Consider the following 20,756-nt stretch of genomic DNA (forward strand, 5'->3'; position numbering starts at 1 on the left):
GTTTTGTCTTCTGAACTTTTGGACTCATGCTGGAACCCATCCTTAGGGAACTTCTCTGTGTGCTCTGGACTGTTCTGTGTGTGATATTTATAGGGTGGCTGTTGTGTGTAGTGGTTTTAGATGTAGATTGGGGTGTTGGTAGTTGCTCAGAGAAGTTGCCTGAGGATGAACTCCAGCATGAGTCCAAAAGGTCAGAAGACAAAATCTCTGGTCCCGCTGACAGACCTAGATTGTATCCTGCAACATTATCCTGGGACACTTATATTCACCTTGATTCATGAATCTAGCTTTCCCATTGACTTTGCTTGTCAGAAGGTCGCAAAATGTGATCACAGGGCCCCAGGACTCTGCAACGGTGATAAATATGGGCCAGTTGTCAAACGTCTGAATTTTGAGCATGTGACCGCCAGAGATGATGCAAAGGTCGTAAGTGTGAAAACGGTCAAAAGTCACTTTTTTCAGTGCTGTTGTAACTTTGAAGGGTCACTAAATGAACTGTTGTAAGTTGACTACTTGTATAAGCAAGTATAACTGAACAGAACAGTTGTATAAGATTGTATAACTGAACAGAGCAGTATTGACTTTGCTAACGCAGATATAGAAGGCTTTCCTTATTTGGCAATTGGTTCTGGCTATTCTGGGCAGCTGTTGTATGTAGGCCTCCCCACACTTGCATCAGCTTCATGGAGCAAAGACAGTAAATCCCAATGACCCTCCTCCATATGTCTTTCAGTGTCAGACTTTGCTATTTACAAGCAAATGAAAAAAACAAACCTATGGCAGTTCTAGGGACTACTGGATGTTGTGTTTTATTATGTCCAAACTAATTTGCCCTTGAGAAGCTTTTCAAGGACAGGACAAAGCACACACTTTCCATTTCACTCTCTCTCCCTCTCCCTCTCTCTATCCCTGCCTCCCTCCCTCCCTGTTCGTGCCTAAACTCAAAATATTTCTTAAATATTGACTACTCTTAATATAGTTTTGTTCTCTTGTTCTGTGTTATTGCAGACACTTGACTCATGCACTTTCAACATCTGTGTTTCAGAGCCAAAGAGGGGGAAAAATAGCACTAGGGCTATTTTGAATTATAAAGGTAGAAGAAGATACAAATAGGCTAGGTATTTGATTGATGTCATAGTACCAGGGTGTTCTAGCTACATCCAGCTAGTTAGCTTCTTTTGAAGTGTTGTGATGCCACACAAGAATCAATATGATAGTATTTCAGTTGTTGTTCTGATGTATATTTATAGGGCTGAAACTATTTTTTATATGTTGGCAGAAGAATTTTAGTATGCTTTAAAGTTATGTTATTAAAATGCTGTGAAATATTATGGAAGCATAACCAGATTTGGCTTATTAGAGTTTACAAGAAAATTATTGTTTCTTCAGCTTTTTATATATTTATTTTCACTTGGCCTAAATAATAAGGGTGGAGTAACTTGAAATCAGTCAGTGTAATAGGTTATTGTCTTAGGAATTTCAAGATTCTGAAACAGTACAGAACTTTAGAGTAAATTATACTGATTTCTTACAGTGCTTAATTTAGAGATTAAATATAGAATCTATATATAAAGTGAATTAAATAGTACTCAAAATGAACTGAGAAATAAATATAAATATTAATAGTGATTTTATTGATTCTGTAATAATACATTATCAGGCACTACTTATGCATCTTCAGTATATTTGTATGCCATATTTTTTCCAGAATCATTTTTGTAAACTATACTTTATGTTTGTCACTTGAAAAATGTTACTTGAAAAGACTTTTTTAAGGATAATGAATAAATATAGTTAAAGCCAGAGAATATTTGTGCTGAAATATTTGCTGAAGTTGAAATGCACACTCGAAACACATTGTATATACGTGATATGCATATAGATTAGAGTGCTTGGCTTGTGAACATTTCAAAATATAAATTGCTTAGCAGCATAAATTCATTGCTTGTGTTTATCAAGAATAAATAATTCCAAACCGATCTGATCTCCCTTTTTGATATAACATCGACTTTAGTTGACAAGGATAGTGAAAGAACATGGTATATCTTAGAAAAAATATTACCAAGAAGGTTACACAGTTTTTCAACTACAGTTGCAAGGATAATTAGCAAGGATAATTCCTTCTCATCTATACTGAGAGGGCATTTTTGTATTTCCTCAAGGTCCATACTTGAGTCAATTGCCCACATTTTAGTCCTCTCTATGATAATTAGTATATACAAGTAGTCCTTGACTTATAACCACATTTGGAATCAGAACTATCACTAAGCAATGCAGTCATTCAGTGAATTGCATCTGATTTTATGATATTTTTATTGTATTCATTAAATGAACCACCATTGTTGGTAAGTGAATACAGTTTTCCCTATTAACTTTGTTTGTTGGAAGCCAGCTGGGAAGGTCACAAATGGGAATCACTGCAACCATCATAAATACATATTGGTTGCCAAGCACCCAAATTTTAAATTAATGTTTTCAGTGCCATTGTAACTTCAAATAGTTGTTAAATAAATGGTTGTAAGTCAAGGATCTGACTTATGTGCACTGGATGACCAGAAATTGAAATGGTTCACTTCTTGGATTCAGATTTTTCACAGAAGCTTTCCAGAAATATTGCAAAGTTCTACTCAATTGCTTTTGCCATTAGAAGGTTTTAGACTTGGCATTTCACTTACATAGTTGCGTAGGTAATCTCAACTCTTCTGCATTATTTTCTTCACCTTTCCTTTCTAATATATTTCATGTGTTCCATTAATTAGTGATCCTTTTCTTTAAATCAGTAAAGAAAGAGAAAGTAAAATGTGTTGGCTAGATTATTGTATTGTATGTATATTCAGAGCTGAATGAACCCAGTACCCAAGCTGGAAGGAAATGTAGAGTGGAGCACACAGAACTCCATCATAGGTTCTGTACTATTCAACATCTAGTTATAAATTCAATGTCTAGTTATAAATTACTTGGATTTGGTTTTAGAAAAGATTATTTGACCTGCAGATGCCCCAAGAATAACAATTTCCTTAGGGGATTATGTAAGATTCAGGAGGCTGGTGCAGTTAGAAGAATTCATATAGGTAGAAAAAAAAGACGTAAGTGTAGAAAACTTATACTGGTTAGGACAACATTAAGGGTGCAGAAGGATCTGGGTTTCTTGGTATGTGTATTTGTATGGGCATTTTTTGCTCATGCAAAGATCTAACTAGGGCTTTTTTCCTGTTAAAATATAACTCAAGAGTTCCCAAATTGTTTATTGAAAGCTGAGTGGCTAAAGCTTACATCATCTTCTCTATAAATCTTTTAATTTCATATACATTTCAACAATTGTACTAACTTTCGCATAGTATAGTTGGTAAAGTTTTAGTAGATAATTTAAAATTCAAACATTTCTCAGAAAAAAATACTCTTTATATTTATATTGCAAATGAACATTGAATAAACAGGTTTCAGAATAATACCTTTTATGCAATACATGTTAAAAATTAGGAGGTAGAGCTTTAGTCATAGGGGATAAGATAGTAACTGTGCAACTAATAAATTTGCTGAAGGGAAAATTTGCTGCTAAATTTTCCCTTTAATCAAAGCATGGATGAGTCAGAAAAGTATTCATTTTCCTTGCTTGCTTATTTATTTATTTACTATATTTTATATTTCTTGATGGCCCATCTCCCTCAAAATCAATATTTTTTATTTATGTAATTTGGCAATGCAGTTACCCTATCACAAAAGTATACACTAATGGCAATTAGTTACTGATGTAAACATCAATGTAAAATATACAACACTGAATTTATGTATTGCGTTCATGAAAACTACTTGAAAATTGGTTTGTTGAGGATTTTTTTTCAGAAATATACAATGTACCAATTGGATGAAAAGCTCATGTTGGAAAAAATGAAAAACTAATATAACCAAAATAAAAGAATTCCTTAGGAGATAAAATGTAGGCTACATCTATCCATAAAGTGTTATAGGCAATTTTAATTTCTGTATTACTGCAGGACCATAATAGTTCTGCAATCATGTGATCAAAACTTGGCAACCAACATGTATTTATGATGTTGCAACATCTAAGGGTCAAATGATTACCATTTGTGACCTTTGTAGGGAGTTTCTGACAAGCAAAGTCAATGGAAGCCGATTCATTTAATGACCATGGCAAAAAGGTAATAAAATCAGATGAAACTCGCATAATAACTGCATCACTTTAGCAATGAAAGTTCTCGTCTTTATTTGGGTTATAAGTCAATGTATAATTAAAAACCTCTGTGGATTGCTTTGGGGATGTGGAATATTCTGAGTAACATAATCCTGATTCTAATAATTAAAGTTTAATAGAATAAAAATTTAGCAATACTCAAAATAAATAATAACTGGGTAGTAGCAGTAAATTATACTTTTTGGTAGGTGATTGTTTATTCATTGAAACTGTGATATAATTCCAGAAATACTTTATTGTTGTTTTTTTGCTGTGGAAGTTGAGAAGGCATTTCTAAATAATACACCTTCTATGGATTTGCAATCTGCTTCATGTTCCGAGCCATGGATATGTAAAAAGAGACCAAAGCAAAACTGTGTAAAAAGTTCTATCTTGTCCTGAGCTAACCCACTGGTATGATGGGTGTGGTTGGAATAGTGTGAATTTTCCCAATCAGTTATAATGTGAATTCATGCCAATTATTACTGATGAAAATCAGCCAGAAGGAGCTGGGATAATTGTCCAACACGTCAACACATTCCTTCAAAGGTTCCTCAGAAAAAGAACACTTTCTATTCATTCTTTGGCTACTTGCCCACACAGCCTTCCTGCTTTCCAATATATATATATATATATATATAAAGAGGGAGAAAATTACTCTTGTAAATTATATAATACAAGATTTTACTTATATCTTGTGGTTGACTGCCTGGAGAATTACAGGTGTACTTTGATGATTCTTCATTAAATACAGAATTTTAGCATGTTAATATAATAAATGTGTTTAATATTCTTAATCTTGAGATCTTGCAAAAGCAGACAGTTGTTAAAACAATAATTATAATTTCTGCTATTTGTTCACAGCATTTCTGAATCCGCTGACCACAATAGAAACACAAGAGTAAACATTTAAAAAACCAACACTATAAAGGTGTTTAATTAATTAATGATGTGATGTTAACTGTCTCATAGTTGACAGGGTACATAGTACAACTGGCAGGGTGAATCTATAGAATGTCAGTTTGTACAGATTATAGTGTCTGTGTATGCTTGTATGTGTGTGTGTATTACCTCAAACAGACACCAAACATTTGCCTTAATGGAGTGAATACCTAGTTGCATTTCATGATACACTTGCATGAATTTATAAAAGCTTTAAAACAGAGGTAGTCATGACCATAACCCGTGTACTTGGCAACTAGCTTGTATTTAGGACAATTACAGTGTCATGTGATCATGGTTTATGATCTTCCCTGGTAGCTTCCCATAAGCAAAGTCATTGGGGGAACTAGGAAGAAAGGTTGTAAATTGCTAAGGTAAGTGTCTCCCTTTGTGTACCCTTCTCCAACCCCTCTGTGGTCACTCCACATATCTACATATCCTCATACACCTTTCCCAAGCTGAGCCTCTCCAGTCATTTGTGCAATCCTACCTGGCAGCAGCCATCCCAAGTACTATTGTACTCACACTGCGCCCCCTTGTGAACTTCCTGAAACTTATTATTTCCTGCTGGCTTCCCCACCAACATTGGTTGGTGGAAGTCAGAGGAAGTTACAATGAGGTGCTCACTTAATGATTCACAATTTTGGCTTAACAATAGCAATGGGGACTGCAGGGATTTCCATTGCTAAACAATGTAGTTACATGGCATGGCACTTTATGAACACAACAGAAATTCAAGTCCTAGTTGTTGTAACTTAGAACTACTTGTATTTGGATTTCTGGGGGGCTTCCTCCACTCTGCAAAAGTGGAACTAATGGCTGTGGCAAAGGCCAAAGAACCAGTGAGTAGATCAGTTTTTTGGAAACTTTCTGGATGAGAAATGGATCGGAGACTGCAGTCTTCTGCATTTGAGAGCTAGGAAATGAAGGGATTAGCCATCAGTTAAAAAAATTCCTGGGTGAGTTTAGCTTCAATGATGAACAAGAGAAAAATTAAGCTTAAAAGCTTAGAATTTTGAAATAAACAATAAAAAGCCAAATAAGATTCTGCTATACGAAACATATAAAAAATTAAGGATCTGATTAAATTTGACTTATTAGAATAAATAAATATTGACTCTTATACTGTAAAAAATTGGATTTGGATGTAAAAAAAAAATAAACCAGATTTATTTTGACGAACTTGGGTTATTGTAAACAGAAAAAAAAGCGACTTTATGATTTTAGAAACTAGACACTAAAGGGGACTAAAGATTCCAAGTAGAAAGGAAAAAAATACAAGTCTGCTTTTGGTGTCACTTAGTCCTGAGAAGTTTCAGGTAGTATAATCTCTGCTGGGCCTTTTTGACCAGTGCTGCAATGTGAGCACCCCAGGTCAGGTCCTCTTTTATGGTAACACTCAGAAACTTAAAATGGCCACTTGCTCCACTCGGTCTCCATTGGTAAGCAAGGACTAGATGTCTGATCTGTTCCTTCTATAATCCACTAAAGACTCCTTGGTCTTATTGATGATAAGGACCAAGTTATTGTCTCCACACCACGAAAGCAACTGGTTCATCTCACCTTGATAGGCAGACTCATCCACCCTGGAGATTAGTCCCACCACTGTGGTAAAGAAAAGGAACAAAACAGGTGGTAAAGAAGGTTATGTAGGTAAAATAGGTTATGTAGAAAACAAGCAGAGTCTGTCAAAAAGGACTCAAATTATACACTAATGCACAACATATGAGGAATAAACAGGGTGAACTAGAAACCAAGTACATGAGGGCACATGTGATATTGTTGCCATTATGGAAACTTGGTGGATGAAACCATGAATGGAATATATACTTAAAGGGATTTAAATTTTAAAAGAAACAGACCAAATAAAAAAAGAGATGAGGTTGCACTGTATATTAGAAATAGCCATATCTCTACATAAATATAGCAGAACAATAATGAAAATCGTCTTGAATGCATTTGGATCAACAAAAAAGATTGGGAAAAAAGAATGGCATTTCCATAGGTGTATATTACAGGCTACCCAACCAATGGTATTTTTTGCTAGTCAGTTAACTAAGGAATATAGGAAACACCTCACAATATTAATGGAAGACTTTAACTATCTTGACATCATTCTGCACTTTGTGGAAGATCAGATTCCTGACAAACCTAGCAGACAACTTTGTCTTCCAGAAGGTAAAGAAGGAAATCAGAGGGTCAGCCATATTGGACTTGATTGTCACTAACAGAGATGAAATGATAGAAGATGTTGAAGTTACAGGAACCTTGGGGGGGAGTGATCATGCAGTATTGGAATTTAACATTATGCAAGCACAAGCAAGAGAACAAACACAAACTAGAGTCTTGGACTTTTAAGACAGCTGATTTCAATAAAGAGAGCTTGGAAAGAATTCCATGGATGAGAATATTCAAAGGGAAAACAACCCAAGAAGCTTATTAATTAATTGTACATGTCAAAACCTTTTCAAGGTTTAATTCTTTGTCTAGCATATTGTGCTACAGCAATTGTAGACTGAATCATAATTATAATCATCCTAGCTAAATATAATTAAGTACTCCTTGACAAATATAGTTGAGCTAAGTGCATTTTGTTTATAAAGCCTTAGGGATTACACCTGAATTTCAAGAGAAAGTTTAAGTAATAACTAAACGAATCTGATTTTTAGAATAGCTTTAAGACATGGTGAGATGCATTTTTTTTTAGTAAAGTCAGTTTGTATTACTATTTTTTTTTATGTAATATTAAGCAGTGGTAATAAATACTTGGAATAAAAGAAAAATTAAAAAGTGCTAAACTTTTTTTCCTTTAATAAACCACCTGGATGAAAATTTTATTTAAAATGAAAAATGAAAACTGAAAAAGTCAGTTGTTCAGTATTTTAGTATTAGTGCTTTTGAATGTTTTTCATTGTCATATAGGATTCTGTATCTACACACATCCAGTTCTGTAATGGATTGAGAGAATGTGATTTTATTTCTTTCTAACAAGTTCTGGTACACTCATCTTGGTAGATACTGGTATCTATTTACTATATATTTTCAGTGCATTCAGAAAGTATTTAAACTCCCTTTACTTCTATCAATTTTGTTATGCTACAGTCTTCTACAATTGTTTAAATTCATTTTTTTCTCATTAATCTACATTCAGTACCACGTAATGACAAAATGAAAACAAAATTTTAGAATTGTATGTAAATTTATTAAAAGGAAAAAACTAAAATATCACATTGCCACTGTATATCTCTATCTATCTATCTATCTATCTATCTATCTATCTATCTATCTATCTATCTATCTATCTATCTAATCTATATATTTCTTTATTGTATATGTGTGTGTGAGAGAAGAGGGAGGGAGGGGGAGAAAAACAGTATTTTTCTGACAGTCCATTTCTTACTGAACAGCCTCCCTTAAATCCTCTTGATATTTACCATTCAGATAGCTTGGAAAATGAAATTTTGGTAGGGCCTTTGAGTGTTAACTGTCACCATATTAAAATAGTGGTTGTTCTTTATAAAGTTTTTGTAATTTTATTATTATATATTATTTGTAGACAAACTACCTTGTATATCCTAAATCAGCAGTCGCCAACCAGTGGGCCGTGGCCCACTGGTGGTCTATGAGAAAATTTTGGTGATCCACAGAGAAATGTCAACCCTAGAGCACCCCTCAAAGCAATTAATCCAAGCTGCGCAGGAACACAAGGCTGCCCCACCCACATGGCCTGTGGGAACTCTCCCCTCCCATTCCTTACCTGACAAACTTGCCTGCTAAATTGCTATTTTTCCTTTTTCCGACCATCAGCTGTTCTGCCGTGCCAGGAGATTTAGATTAGCTAGAAAGCAGGAAATTGTTGGATTCTTGCTTTCTAGCTAATCTTTAGAGCCGAACCTTCCTTAGGACTGAAGCAGTGCAGACTCAGCTAGCCGTTGGCAGAAACACAGATCTTTAAGTGAATCTGTGATTCGGTGAGCAACTCAATCTACCTGCCTGCTTTGCCTGATTTTGGGTAAAAGTTGCTCTTTTTTTAAATAAAAAAACTCAGTATTTACATACATGGTGTGTTGTGAGTTAATTTTGTGAGTTTGCTTGCTAGCAAATTTTACGGGTTTGCTTGCAAGCAAATTTTATGTGACAGACTCAGGTAGCCAATGTCACAGAACTCTGAATGAATCTGTGATTCTGTGAACAATCCAATCTGCCTGCCTGCTTTGCCTGATTTGGGGTAAAAGTTGCTCTTTTTTATAAAAAAAATCAATATATAAATATTTATCATATTTACATACAAGCCATGCCTACCAAGCCACATACACATAATATTTACATACAGTCACATGACCACCAAGCCACACCCACAAATTAGGCCATGCCCACAGAACCGGTTATTAAGAAATTTGAATTCCACCACTGTCTCTCTCTCTGTGTTTGTGTGTTTGTGTATGTGAGAGAGGGAGGGAGGGAGGGAGGGAGGTTAGATCAAATCAATCTCTCTCTCTCTCTCTCCCTCCAATGTCAGCAAGCCACTGTCAGTCAAAATTCATATTAGTGGTCCCTGGGATTTAAAATTTTGAGTTTGGTGGGGCCTGAGGCCCCAAAGGTTGGTGACCCCTGTCCTAAATGTTCTAATTGCTATATCCTAAAAATGTCCCAATGTCCTGCATCCTAAAAATCCTAATTTCAACATTATTCTTCCCTGTCTTTTTATTTTTAGAATTTTAACTTTTTAAGGTGATTGTTAGCTTGTGTTTTGGTTGTATACACTGGCCAAAGTAAGTTGCACATAAAATGGATAGCTATATAAATTCAATAAATAAAACAAACTGAAAACCATTGTTGCAAATATTTTAACTTAAAAATTTGCAATCCATTTTTAATGCAATCTGTTTTAGTTAGACAAAATACAGGGGCTATATCTCCAAGGGCATAGTTATTCTATTAATCTTCCTATCGTTATAAGTTGCAAAATTTATTCATATATCTGGTTCAGACAGGATTCAGCATAACTGGCTTTATTCTTATCAAATGACAAAGAATTGCAAAGACATATTATTGCAAAAATATAAAGCATATTTTGTTGTTTAGTTCAGTGCATCATTATTTTTAAGTGGAAATGTTTAACATGCAGATTTTAATGCTGAAATTGTGGGCTGTTTCTAAATACTTTTCCTCACTGCCTTGCTAGGCATGGAAAATAGATACTTCCTCTTCCGTTTCATCAGAATAACTACCGAGAAACCATCTTCCTTTTTCTAGAACCATCTTTAAGATTGCTGCAATCATTGTCACCAATGAAGAGACAATTTCTTGCCTTCTTCTCTTTCCTACCATGTCTGTTAAGATAGCTGACTTCCCACTAATGTTAGTAGGGTAGGAATAAAAAAACTGGAGAAAGATCTCTTAGATAATCTGAAGAGCTAAGGCTCATCAGTGAGCTAAACCTTTCGGCAGGGGAGGGGAGCGCTTCCCTATGCCGCCCCCTTCTTTCTCTTGGCCCTGCCGACAAGGAAGGAGAAAGGCCAGGCTTGGGGGATGGCCCCCACCCTGCAAGATCTGCCCCCACCATTCTCTCCCAGCTCTCTTTGCTAGCGACAACAGCAAATGTACTGTGACGAAGGCAGAATGCTGTTGCCGCGCAAAGGCAAGTGCAGGAGTGCTTTGCTCCTGCACTAAGGCTCCGGCCATGCTGCTGCCACGACAGCGGGATGGCTCTTTCACCCGATCTGCTGTGACAGGGTGCCACAGCATAGGGCTCAAAAAGCCGCATGTGACTCCGGCGCTGCAGGTTGCCGACTCCCAGGCTGAAGTAATCCGTTTTGACATAATACAGAAACAATAATTATTTTTAATAGATAAAATCTAGACATTGTAGGAGGAGAGAGTTGTTTTAGTCTATGATGGCAAAAATCAAGAGAATCTGGAAATCCCCTTTTATTTATTTATTACATTTTTATTCCACCTTCCAGTCAGTGGTCAGATAATGCCGGTTCAGACCAATTCTAGCAAACCGGTAGTTCCAACCATCAGCTCTATCCTCTCCTTTATTTCCTTTTTTTCTGGCTCAGTTGATTCGCGTGGCACAGCTGATTTCCGCCCCTCAGCTGTTCTACTTACCAGGGCTTCCCTAGAAGGTAAGCAGTTGAGCTTCAAATTGCTGTATTTTGAATGCTGCTAAACCGGTTAACGTTGTTAAACTGGTTGCAGCTCATCACTGCTTCCAGGTAACAAAGTTTAAGCATTTTAATAACAGTTGTTAGTTAGAAAAAGAATTGCTAGACACCTAAGTTTCAGATCACATCTATTGTATAAATACAAATTCCTGTGAGCTGAAAATTTTGTATTAGTAAGTGTAAAGGTGTCCTCAGACAGGTAGAATACTGCATTAGGTAGTTGCACAGAATTGTATTTAAAAAATCTATACAAAATCATTTTTGTAATATTATTTTGCCTACCTTCATAGTAAAAAACCTGAAAATATAATACGCCATAAAGTATAATACACCATAGATATAAAGGTTATTTATATCATATCTAAGTAGCTTTTGGTGCACCACTGTAACATTTCTGCCTTACATTTTCATAAATCATTATTTGGAACTTTATCTAGAGATTCCCATTGTATTTTGACAATCTTTCAATCTCATTCTGGAGAATGTGATCAAATATAAATTAAAAATCAATGTTTTCAAAGAGGCGAGGCAGGAATTAGTCTATGTGTTCTACTGGGTCAGTGCTGTAAGTAATAACAACCAAAGGTTTTTCCCCCCCCTAATCTTTTTTGAGGAACATTTTACTTAAGTCAGTTACACATTGCTCCACAAACATCAGGTTAGACTTTACGGTTTGTTTAGCTCTGAAGTGATGAGAGGGTTGTGGGATTGGAGGAAGGTTTAGTAAAGGGGAACTTTGGAATGTAAATACATGTAGGACTTGTCTGCTTTTGTTTAGCACCTCCTTAAACTAAGACAGAAAAAACTCGAATCAATAGCAGCGTGGTGAAATACTTAAATGTTTGAGTTAAAATTTTTGGATGTTTGAAATCCTATTTGGATCCTTTTCCCAGATCTCGGGGCATTCATATTCACTCAGCAGGAAACTTCATGGAGATACACTTTTGAGCAGAAAGTCTTTGGCGGTGCCTTTTTCTTAACTTGTGCCTTTTCTTCTTTTGAAGAAAGTGATGGCTTAAGTCTGACTGAAGAACAATCTATCTCTCTCTTTCTCCCTCTCTGTCTCTCTCTCTCTTTTTTTCTATGTTCCTATAAGACTTTACTTATGGTTCACGGGTTTTTACCCACCATCTATGTTTAGAGTCTTTTAGATTTTAAACACTATATCCTACTGCAGATACACTGAATTAAAGACATAATGACATATTGCTCAAAGAATACAAAAGCTGACTAATTATAAAGCAAACAGTTAAAATATACCATAGATATATTTTTAGAAAAAAATATATTTCAGCAACTTAAATTGATCTGAAATACATAGAAAAAGAAGTAATTAGCAATGATTCCAAATAGTAATATTAACCTTAGTACTTGTCATTAAGAGATATTGGGTAGCAGCATATGCCCTTCAAGGTCTGTGTCAGTTAAACATGAAGAATTAGATATATAAATTTAATGTGTAATAATGATCCTGAATAAGTGTCCAGTAACAGGCATCTCCTTTTGTCCCTGAGCATGGATGGGAAGACATTAGCCTTTACAAATGATTAGGCATTGGGTCTAAAGCAAATGCAAGTTTCTTAACCACTTTCTGCTCCTTTGTTTTAGTTGAATATTTTGATTTGCCACTGTCTAATTTAATTTACAAAGAAGAAAGCTCTTTTTCTTTCATTGTACTATTTTTATTCTATAGATAGGGAAGAACAGATATTACGTTGCAGGACTTCAGGCTTATCTGATACACCATGTCGCTGATATAAAATTTAAGAGATGGAGGAATTTGTCAAAACAATTGAATAATATGATGAAAAGCCTCTCTACGTATTGCCTTTCAAACTTCTTATCATACTCTTTTCTACACCTTTTACGAAAAAAACCTGGTATAAATATTCATAATATACAGAATAAGAAATGGTCTGATGTGATAATGCTTATTGGGTATATAATAGTATAATTTTAGCGGCATATCTGCTTTCTTTTTGTGTTTTTAATTAACAATAAATTATAAAGTAAAATGCTGGTTGGATATAGTGAATTAGTGAAAAGGGCATTAGTGAAGGTTGTCTTTTTCAATTTTATGTATAAATGAAAATGTCTTCTTATTGTTCTGAATATCTCTTTACCATAAGTCATACTCAAAATTAAATTTCCATATAAGAAATTGATGATAAAACATTTTATTTCATTGTTACTAGAGAACAAAATAAACCATTTGGTTTGAAGCACAGACAACTCTGTTTTTTGTGGCCTGAGCTGCAGTATCTTGATCTGTGATTTTGGAGATAAACCCATCTACTATTGTTTGACTTTTACTATAATATAGATAAAAAATATTTTTTAACAAATAGCAAAGTTTTTGTAGCATCCAGAGATTAAAGCGCTGATCAGGAATGAGTGTATACAGTGTTTTTATGCTTTGCAATCTAGTTTTATGCATGCTAGCAGTACCCTTATTGAGGCAAGGAAGCTTTGATCCAAAACAGGACTCTGGAGAATCTCCAGGGATAGGAGATTCTCATCTACATGGGAAGTGAATTTAAAAAAATGAGGCTACTAATTTGGCTGAATAAAAGCCATTAAATTCATTTCACAGTAGCCATGCATGTATTGGCACTTTCAGGTTAGCAACAAGTTCTTATAATCAAAACAGACTATCTTTTTTCAGGTTTCTACAAACTTGTAGATAAGCTGCAACTTCTTTAAGAATTGGGTTAGTCAACTCAGTGAGGCAGAGGTAGGTTGATAACTTTACTAACCTTTTTTGTAGCTTCCAGAGAAAGTAATTTAAATTTACTAAAAACAATTGATGACTGCTTCAGTTTGCCAAGGATGCACAAAATTCTTATCCCTATTTGAAAGTGCAATAATCTTTACCTCGCATTTTCAATCCTGTAAATCCATAGTGGATTTAGATGAATGTAAGCTCTTCTCGAGGAATTGGAACATTTTCAACATAAAGAAAATGGGATTTTCTCATGGGCTAGACGTAGCTCAGGAATGAGCCTAGTCTGATCGTATTTTAACTGGATTCATAAAGAATACAGGACAAATAATGGAGTTTCATTAGTAATCAGTTCTTCATAGAGTCTTAATTAACAATAAGTATTGACAACATGTCAGGCATAAAACAAAGTTTAGGGTTGAATTATTTGCACTCATACTTTAGAAATAGAATCAGCAAGAAAATGCATGATTTGAGTAACAGTCCTGTATTCAAGCTATACCAGCTGATTACAAGGTTAGGTTTTAGAGGCTGATCAGCAAGAAATAATATATGCATCAGCAAAAATCAATTATCTAGAAAGGCAGTTACCAAAAAAGAATATAATTCAAAGTATAAGGAAAGTTATTGTTGACGCTGATTCTCCAGAGTAGATTTCCATCCTGATTTTGACTTGGGCATGGACCATGATGTTTTCTGTATGAAAAGTTCTGAATAGATTTGAGTCAGAACTTTTCATTCAGAAAACATTATGGTCCATGCCCAAGTCAAAATCAGGATGCACATCACTCTGGAGGATCTCTGGACTCCTGATTAGATGAGTATCCCCATGGCACCATTCCTTGAAGGTTTCCTCTGCCTTTCCGTTCTTTCACTTTCAACCTGCTATTGTTTTCATCAACTTGAGGGCATGCAACTTTACCAGGTCGATAATCCAGAACAAGGAGTTGGAACTGGTTCTGCCAGGAGTTCTGTGATGAGATTTCACTGAGCAAAAATCTCATACCACTGCTTCTCTTATATAAATGCATAGATAAGGATTGTTCCAGGCAGTTCATGACATACGCAAACTGTTTGTATAGTCTGTGTTATTATGAAATGTACAACTGCTGACAATGTTAAGCATTATACAGTTTTATTCTAAGCTGCCTGAAGAATATTTTTAAAAAAATTTCTATGCAGTAAAGAAACTTTGAGACAGCAGAGAAAATGCAGAGTACTTTCCAACAATTATATTTACTTTTTGTGACATCCAACCTATAAGGAAATATGAACTTCTAACAAGATTACCACAGTTTGCCAAAATGAAAAAGAATCTTTTTAAATTTAAGAATGAATATTGTTTTCGACAACCATGAGTACCAGCTGAAGTTAACCTTTATGCATTCATGACAGCAGGCTTTTGTCCACTAAAATCTTACAGTAGGATTTTTTTTAAAGGACGGCCACTTTAACATTTCAATGCTTTTTAGAGGGAGGAATATTTTACAATTTGTCTTGATTTTTATTTGATAATTTGATTTAATTTAGTGAATGTATAGGTAGCATAGAGTCAATTTTAGCAAAATACTCTGTACTTGTGGTACTCATGAGATTTTCTAGCTTTCTAATCACCATTATTATTTGGATTCCCTACCACATAATTATAATAAATACATTTGGACAATGAGCATAACATTTGTCAGGATCCCTAAGACTTAATCAGTAATTGGATTTACTCTCTTAAAACACTTTTAATAATAAAATCTTTCTTAAAACTCTGACATAGCTTGTGTTGATTACGCTGTAGTGAGGTGAGTGGTCAGGCACTTTTTGATAAAATTGTGTAGGTATACATTTTCTTAGAAAATGTTGTATAGGCGGTCTGTTTTCTTTTTCTGGTGTGCTGGGTTGTTGCAGTACATTTTTTCTCATTTGAATAATATTCTTACACACCTCCTTTTGTGGGAGGTTGGGTTGTTACTCTGGTAATAGAGCACTTGGTTAGTGTGGGTTTTTTGTTTTGATAGACCTGCATTTCCAATTTGCCCTTGTTTCTCCTGGTGAGGAGCATATCTAGGAAGGATAGTGTGTTGTTGTTTTCTTCTTCCCTTAATAATTTTATGCCTTTGAAGATGTTGTTGATTGTTTCACATGTCTTTTCTAAAGTTGTTCTTTCTTTATTATGACAAAAATATCATCTATATTCTGAATTACATCTACATTCTAGATTCATACTTTTGTATGCATGGGAGTGATGTAGTTTCTAGATGCTGTATTAGTCTTAGTCTCTGTTCTGAGTCTTGAGAATAGTGATCTCATGCGTGATCCTCTGATTTATTTATTTTTTATGATAATTTATAAAGTGATAGACATTTACATATTTTGAAATATTTAATTAAATCTGTCTTTCTATATTGTTAGAGCTATCAATATAAATGACTTGAAATATTCTACAAGTAAGGAAAATATCCTACCAATAAGAACAAATGTAGTCATGTTTCTCATCCTTTCATGTGTTTCTGCAAATGCTTAGAACAGATTAATTATTCATGATGCTTTTCTGAATTCTAAACCTCCTACGTCTTGGTTGCTATTCTCTATTAATGACTGGCAGAATGGAGAAAAGCTGAACTCCTTAGGGCATAAAGTAATACTTTGAACCTTACAGAAGGCTGCTGTATTAGTTGGCATTCAGGTTTTTCAGAAAACAGCTAGTTCCTGATATTTCAGAATATCTTAATAAAAAAACCTCAAAATTGTTTTTGCGTAATGCACCTGCTCGTACTTAATTTCAATGATGCAATAATTCTATTTTTATTTTATTCTTTCTTAAATTGTGTTACTTTCCCACGTTTAGCTCACTTGCTTTTAAATGTTGTATAATTAGAAGCATATTCCATTGCATTGGTTAAATACAAAATTGTACCTTCTTAATATAATGCAGTTTCAAGAAATAAAACATGTAACATTGAAAGCATTCAATCAGATAAAATATTATAGATATGAATAACAATTTTAAAGAATTTTTACCTTTTCTTGCAGGAGTTTTTCATAGTTTGGGCATCATACAAAAAGAGCCCTCATTGAATATTAATAACAATAGCACTTAGACTTATATACCACTTTACAATGCTTTACACCCCTCTCTAAGTGGTTTACAGAGTCAGCATATTGCCCCCAACAATCTGGGTCCTCATTTTACCCACCTCAAAAGGATGGAAGGATGAGCCAACCTTAGATATATTGACAGTCTGGTACTCCTACATAAATAAGAGTCCAAATGTTTAAGAACTCATCTAGCATCTGCTCCCGATGCTACTGATACTAGTATATTATTCCTTCTCAGTTCATTTGAACTGTACTTATAATGCTGTTATGTTCCTGCCATTGGAAATAGCTTCCAGAGTAAATTCTACCAGAAAATGTCATTAAAGATGTAGTAGAAAATTAACTGTATAGTCCATCTCTCTTTCTCTCTCTCTTTTAGCTTTTCTTCATGTTTAAACAGATTTTCCATCTACAAATCCTGCTTGAACATTGAAGAAGATTCAGATCTTCATAAAAGGTCGGTGGGCAGGAAATTATGATTTTCTCCTATTGGCTAGATTCTTTGTCAGTTGTTCTCCGTTTGTAATTTTCCTTCAAACCATATCTGGCATGGCACAATTTATCTGCCTTTTTAAATGCTGCATGATTTAGATACTGTTATTTCATATGCTTCATGATAAGCCACACAGATTCAATAAATGCTCTAAAGTGAATTCATAACTTCCACTAATTTGCTCTCTTCAGATTGGCCTACTCTGCACAGTTAATAAGTTAACTAATTTAAGGTGCTACAATAGCATTAATCCCTTGTGATAATAGTAATTTCAGACCTGAAAACACTCTGAAGAGATAATTTCACCTAGGAATCACTTACTGACATGTTATCCAGTTCACGCCTTTGAGCAGAGTGCTTTGCAAGTGGTTTGCACATGGTATACTCCTCTCACAAAAAGAATTGCCACAGTAAGTGGTGGTTTCCATCCCAGTTAAGACTTCTGTCTTGGAGCCATTGTTAAATATCACCTCATGTTACAGCACTATTAGTTTGATCTCTAGGCAAGAGTGATCACTGTAGTGAACACTTATTATTAAAAAAGCAGTATTTTCAGATTGGAATGAATGACTAATAAAATGACAAGTAAAGAAAATCACTGGGTAAGCAAAAAGAGCAGCTGTCTCATGACAGCTGCAGCAGGCAATACCATTGATCCAGTCATTGACACAAAGTTTTGTAAGTGAAGGCATCATGCTCCCACTTGGTTGATAAAAAGAGATGAGAATACCTAACAGTTTACACATCTTCTCTTTGCTTTAAAGAAATTACTGATAAAAAACTGAGTTCAAGTAGGTAATTTATCCTCGGCTTTATATTGTGCTGTATGCAGTGTCCCCTGGATATTTTGGGAAAATAATTCTCAGAATTTCCACCCAGCATTATATAACTCGATAATTCATCTCAGTATCTCATTTTATTTCCAGATATAGGAATCCTTTCTGATTTTTTCCTCTTGTTTTTGCAATATACAGTAAATCCAACCTTTTAACGTTGCAATAGCCTTCATGGATCAGTACTGTTGCACCTCCAATTTAAATGGAGAAAATACACACACACACACACACACACACACAGACACACACGTGTGTATTAATTCAATACCTAATAGAAAGTCAGTATTTGGACAAACATTAATTTAAAACATTGTTATTACTTTGCCCATTGTGTAACTATTTGCTCGGTGGCCTTCCTATGAAAAAGTTTGGTCTTGTTATGAAATATAAATTTTCCACAAATATTTAAAACTATTTTTCAAAATAGGTTTATCTGAGGATATTGCATCAGTATGGTCACCACAGAACAACATTCCTACATGACAACCCAATGTTATTATGCATACTTTGTTTACATTATACTACCACTTTCCAAAGTCAACAGTAAACTATATGAATTAAATAACTCTCTACTATTGCCACTTGGAGAATTTAATATTTCTGTCAAGGTGGTTTAATGTTTCAAGCTATTTTCCCTTCCCACTAGAAAGCATGTAGTTCCATGAAATCGTTGTAAGAAACCACATTTTTAAACTTGAAATAAAAGTTTTGGTACTTGTTTTTATGAAGCCTTTGGAAAACAGTGTGTGGAGAAGATGGAACAGTTTGTCTGAAATATTTATTATTTTTCTAAAGTTTCCAGACTTTTTCCTGGAAATTCAAAAACAGAATGTTAAAAAGAAAGAAGTGCCTTTTAAATGATTTGAGTAAAAGAGAAAAACCTTTTGAGTTTTGGATACAATAGATTAATAAAACTCAGCTCCTAAAATGCTTGAATATGCAATTTTGTGTGAATGTGACTTCCCATGTACATGTATTCTTGATGTAGATGTGAACTGGGATGTCTTCAACGATGGTTGAATGTTGCTAGGCATTTGGCATGATACCAACTATAACTAAATATATCAGTAGTAGATTATAAATTAATTTGTGTGTTATTAATCTATATTACCTTTACAATGGTACCTGGATATTTGTCATTAATTGGTTCTGGGAGGTGCTACCAGTACCAAAAATGTTAAGTACAAAACAAATTTTTCGCATAAGGAATAATGGAAATAAATTTTATACTTTCAAACCAAAGATAATGCACATTTTAAGGCAACATATAAAAAGATAGGGTTGTATATCTTTACATGAGAAATATAGCTAAAATTAATATTTAGATTAAATTAAATAAAAACTTCACTCCATCTGTACTGGTGAGAAAAAAATTGCAAAAATAGAGAAAATGACCACAGAAGATAAGACTGCAGGGGTAGTGCACAAGGTAAGAACTACCATATTATTAATGTGTGACCTTTTATTTTGGCTGGAAATGGTAGCGAGTCACGAGGCAACTGACACAAGCAAGTTGTAGCTTGTGTGTCAAGCACCAAACAAATGACCAGTCCTGGGACAAATTTTCTCATCAAAATGCATCGAGTACCAAATTTGATGAGTATCAAAAGCAGTCAAGTACTGACATTGTCATCTATCTTGCACAGCAAAACTTGGCAGTGTTTCAAGCATCAACCTATAAATGGATTCATATATGGAACAGCATATACAATTCATTGAATGAAAAATGACTTTTTCTCCAAATACTCTTATTAATGTCACAAGGCTTCCCACTGTCATGTAAATCTTCCTGTAATAGTTAATGTGAACTTTCTAACTTAGGACAATATTTTTGTCACTTTATATTGTGAAATATCTGGGGTCATAAAGATTCGTGAACTGGATATGAGACAGAATTTTCAATATTACCTGGGCAGGGGTCAGTGGTGGGATTCAGCTAGTTTGCACCACTTTGGGAGAAGCAGTTGTTAACTTTCTGAGCAGTTTGGTGAAGTGGTTGTTGGAAAATGCAGATAACCGGTTGTTAAATTATTTGAATTCCACCACCGGCAGGGGTTAATATGTACAACAGTTCATAGTAATTGTAGAGCAGTCAATAGGAAGTGGGAGAATTGAAAATGGTAAACAATTCAAGTTGATGGCATCTTGTATTACTTAGGTATGCAGAATAATACCTAGTAGAGCTCTGTATTAAACAGTAGAGACATTCTTCTATTATTATGGGCATTATCCACATTAGTTTAATTTCTTGTTCCAAGATATCAGATTTCCCGTTGCTTCAATTTTAATAGTTCAGCCAACTGGACTTTGG

General features: G+C 34.6%; 1 protein-coding gene across 6 annotated transcripts in view; it reads left to right on the forward strand.

Annotated features, from left to right (window-relative positions):
• The window catches only part of ARL15 (ARF like GTPase 15), a 138,573-nt gene that overhangs the window by 95,469 nt on the left and 22,348 nt on the right, over positions 1–20,756 (forward strand). The window contains exon 6 of one of the 6 annotated variants that reach the window (XM_026716563.2): positions 17,496–17,573. The exons of the other annotated variants lie outside the window; for them this stretch is intronic. Within the exon in view, the coding sequence (XP_026572348.1) occupies positions 17,496–17,549 (54 nt within the window). The 3' untranslated portion in view covers positions 17,550–17,573. The remainder of the gene's footprint in view (positions 1–17,495; positions 17,574–20,756) is intronic. 6 annotated transcript variants of the gene reach the window in all.

The sequence above is a fragment of the Pseudonaja textilis genome, chromosome 2 (assembly GCF_049901715.1).
Source record: "Pseudonaja textilis isolate UNSWEBS1 chromosome 2, rPseTex1.2, whole genome shotgun sequence".
Lineage (NCBI taxonomy): Eukaryota > Metazoa > Chordata > Lepidosauria > Squamata > Elapidae > Pseudonaja > Pseudonaja textilis.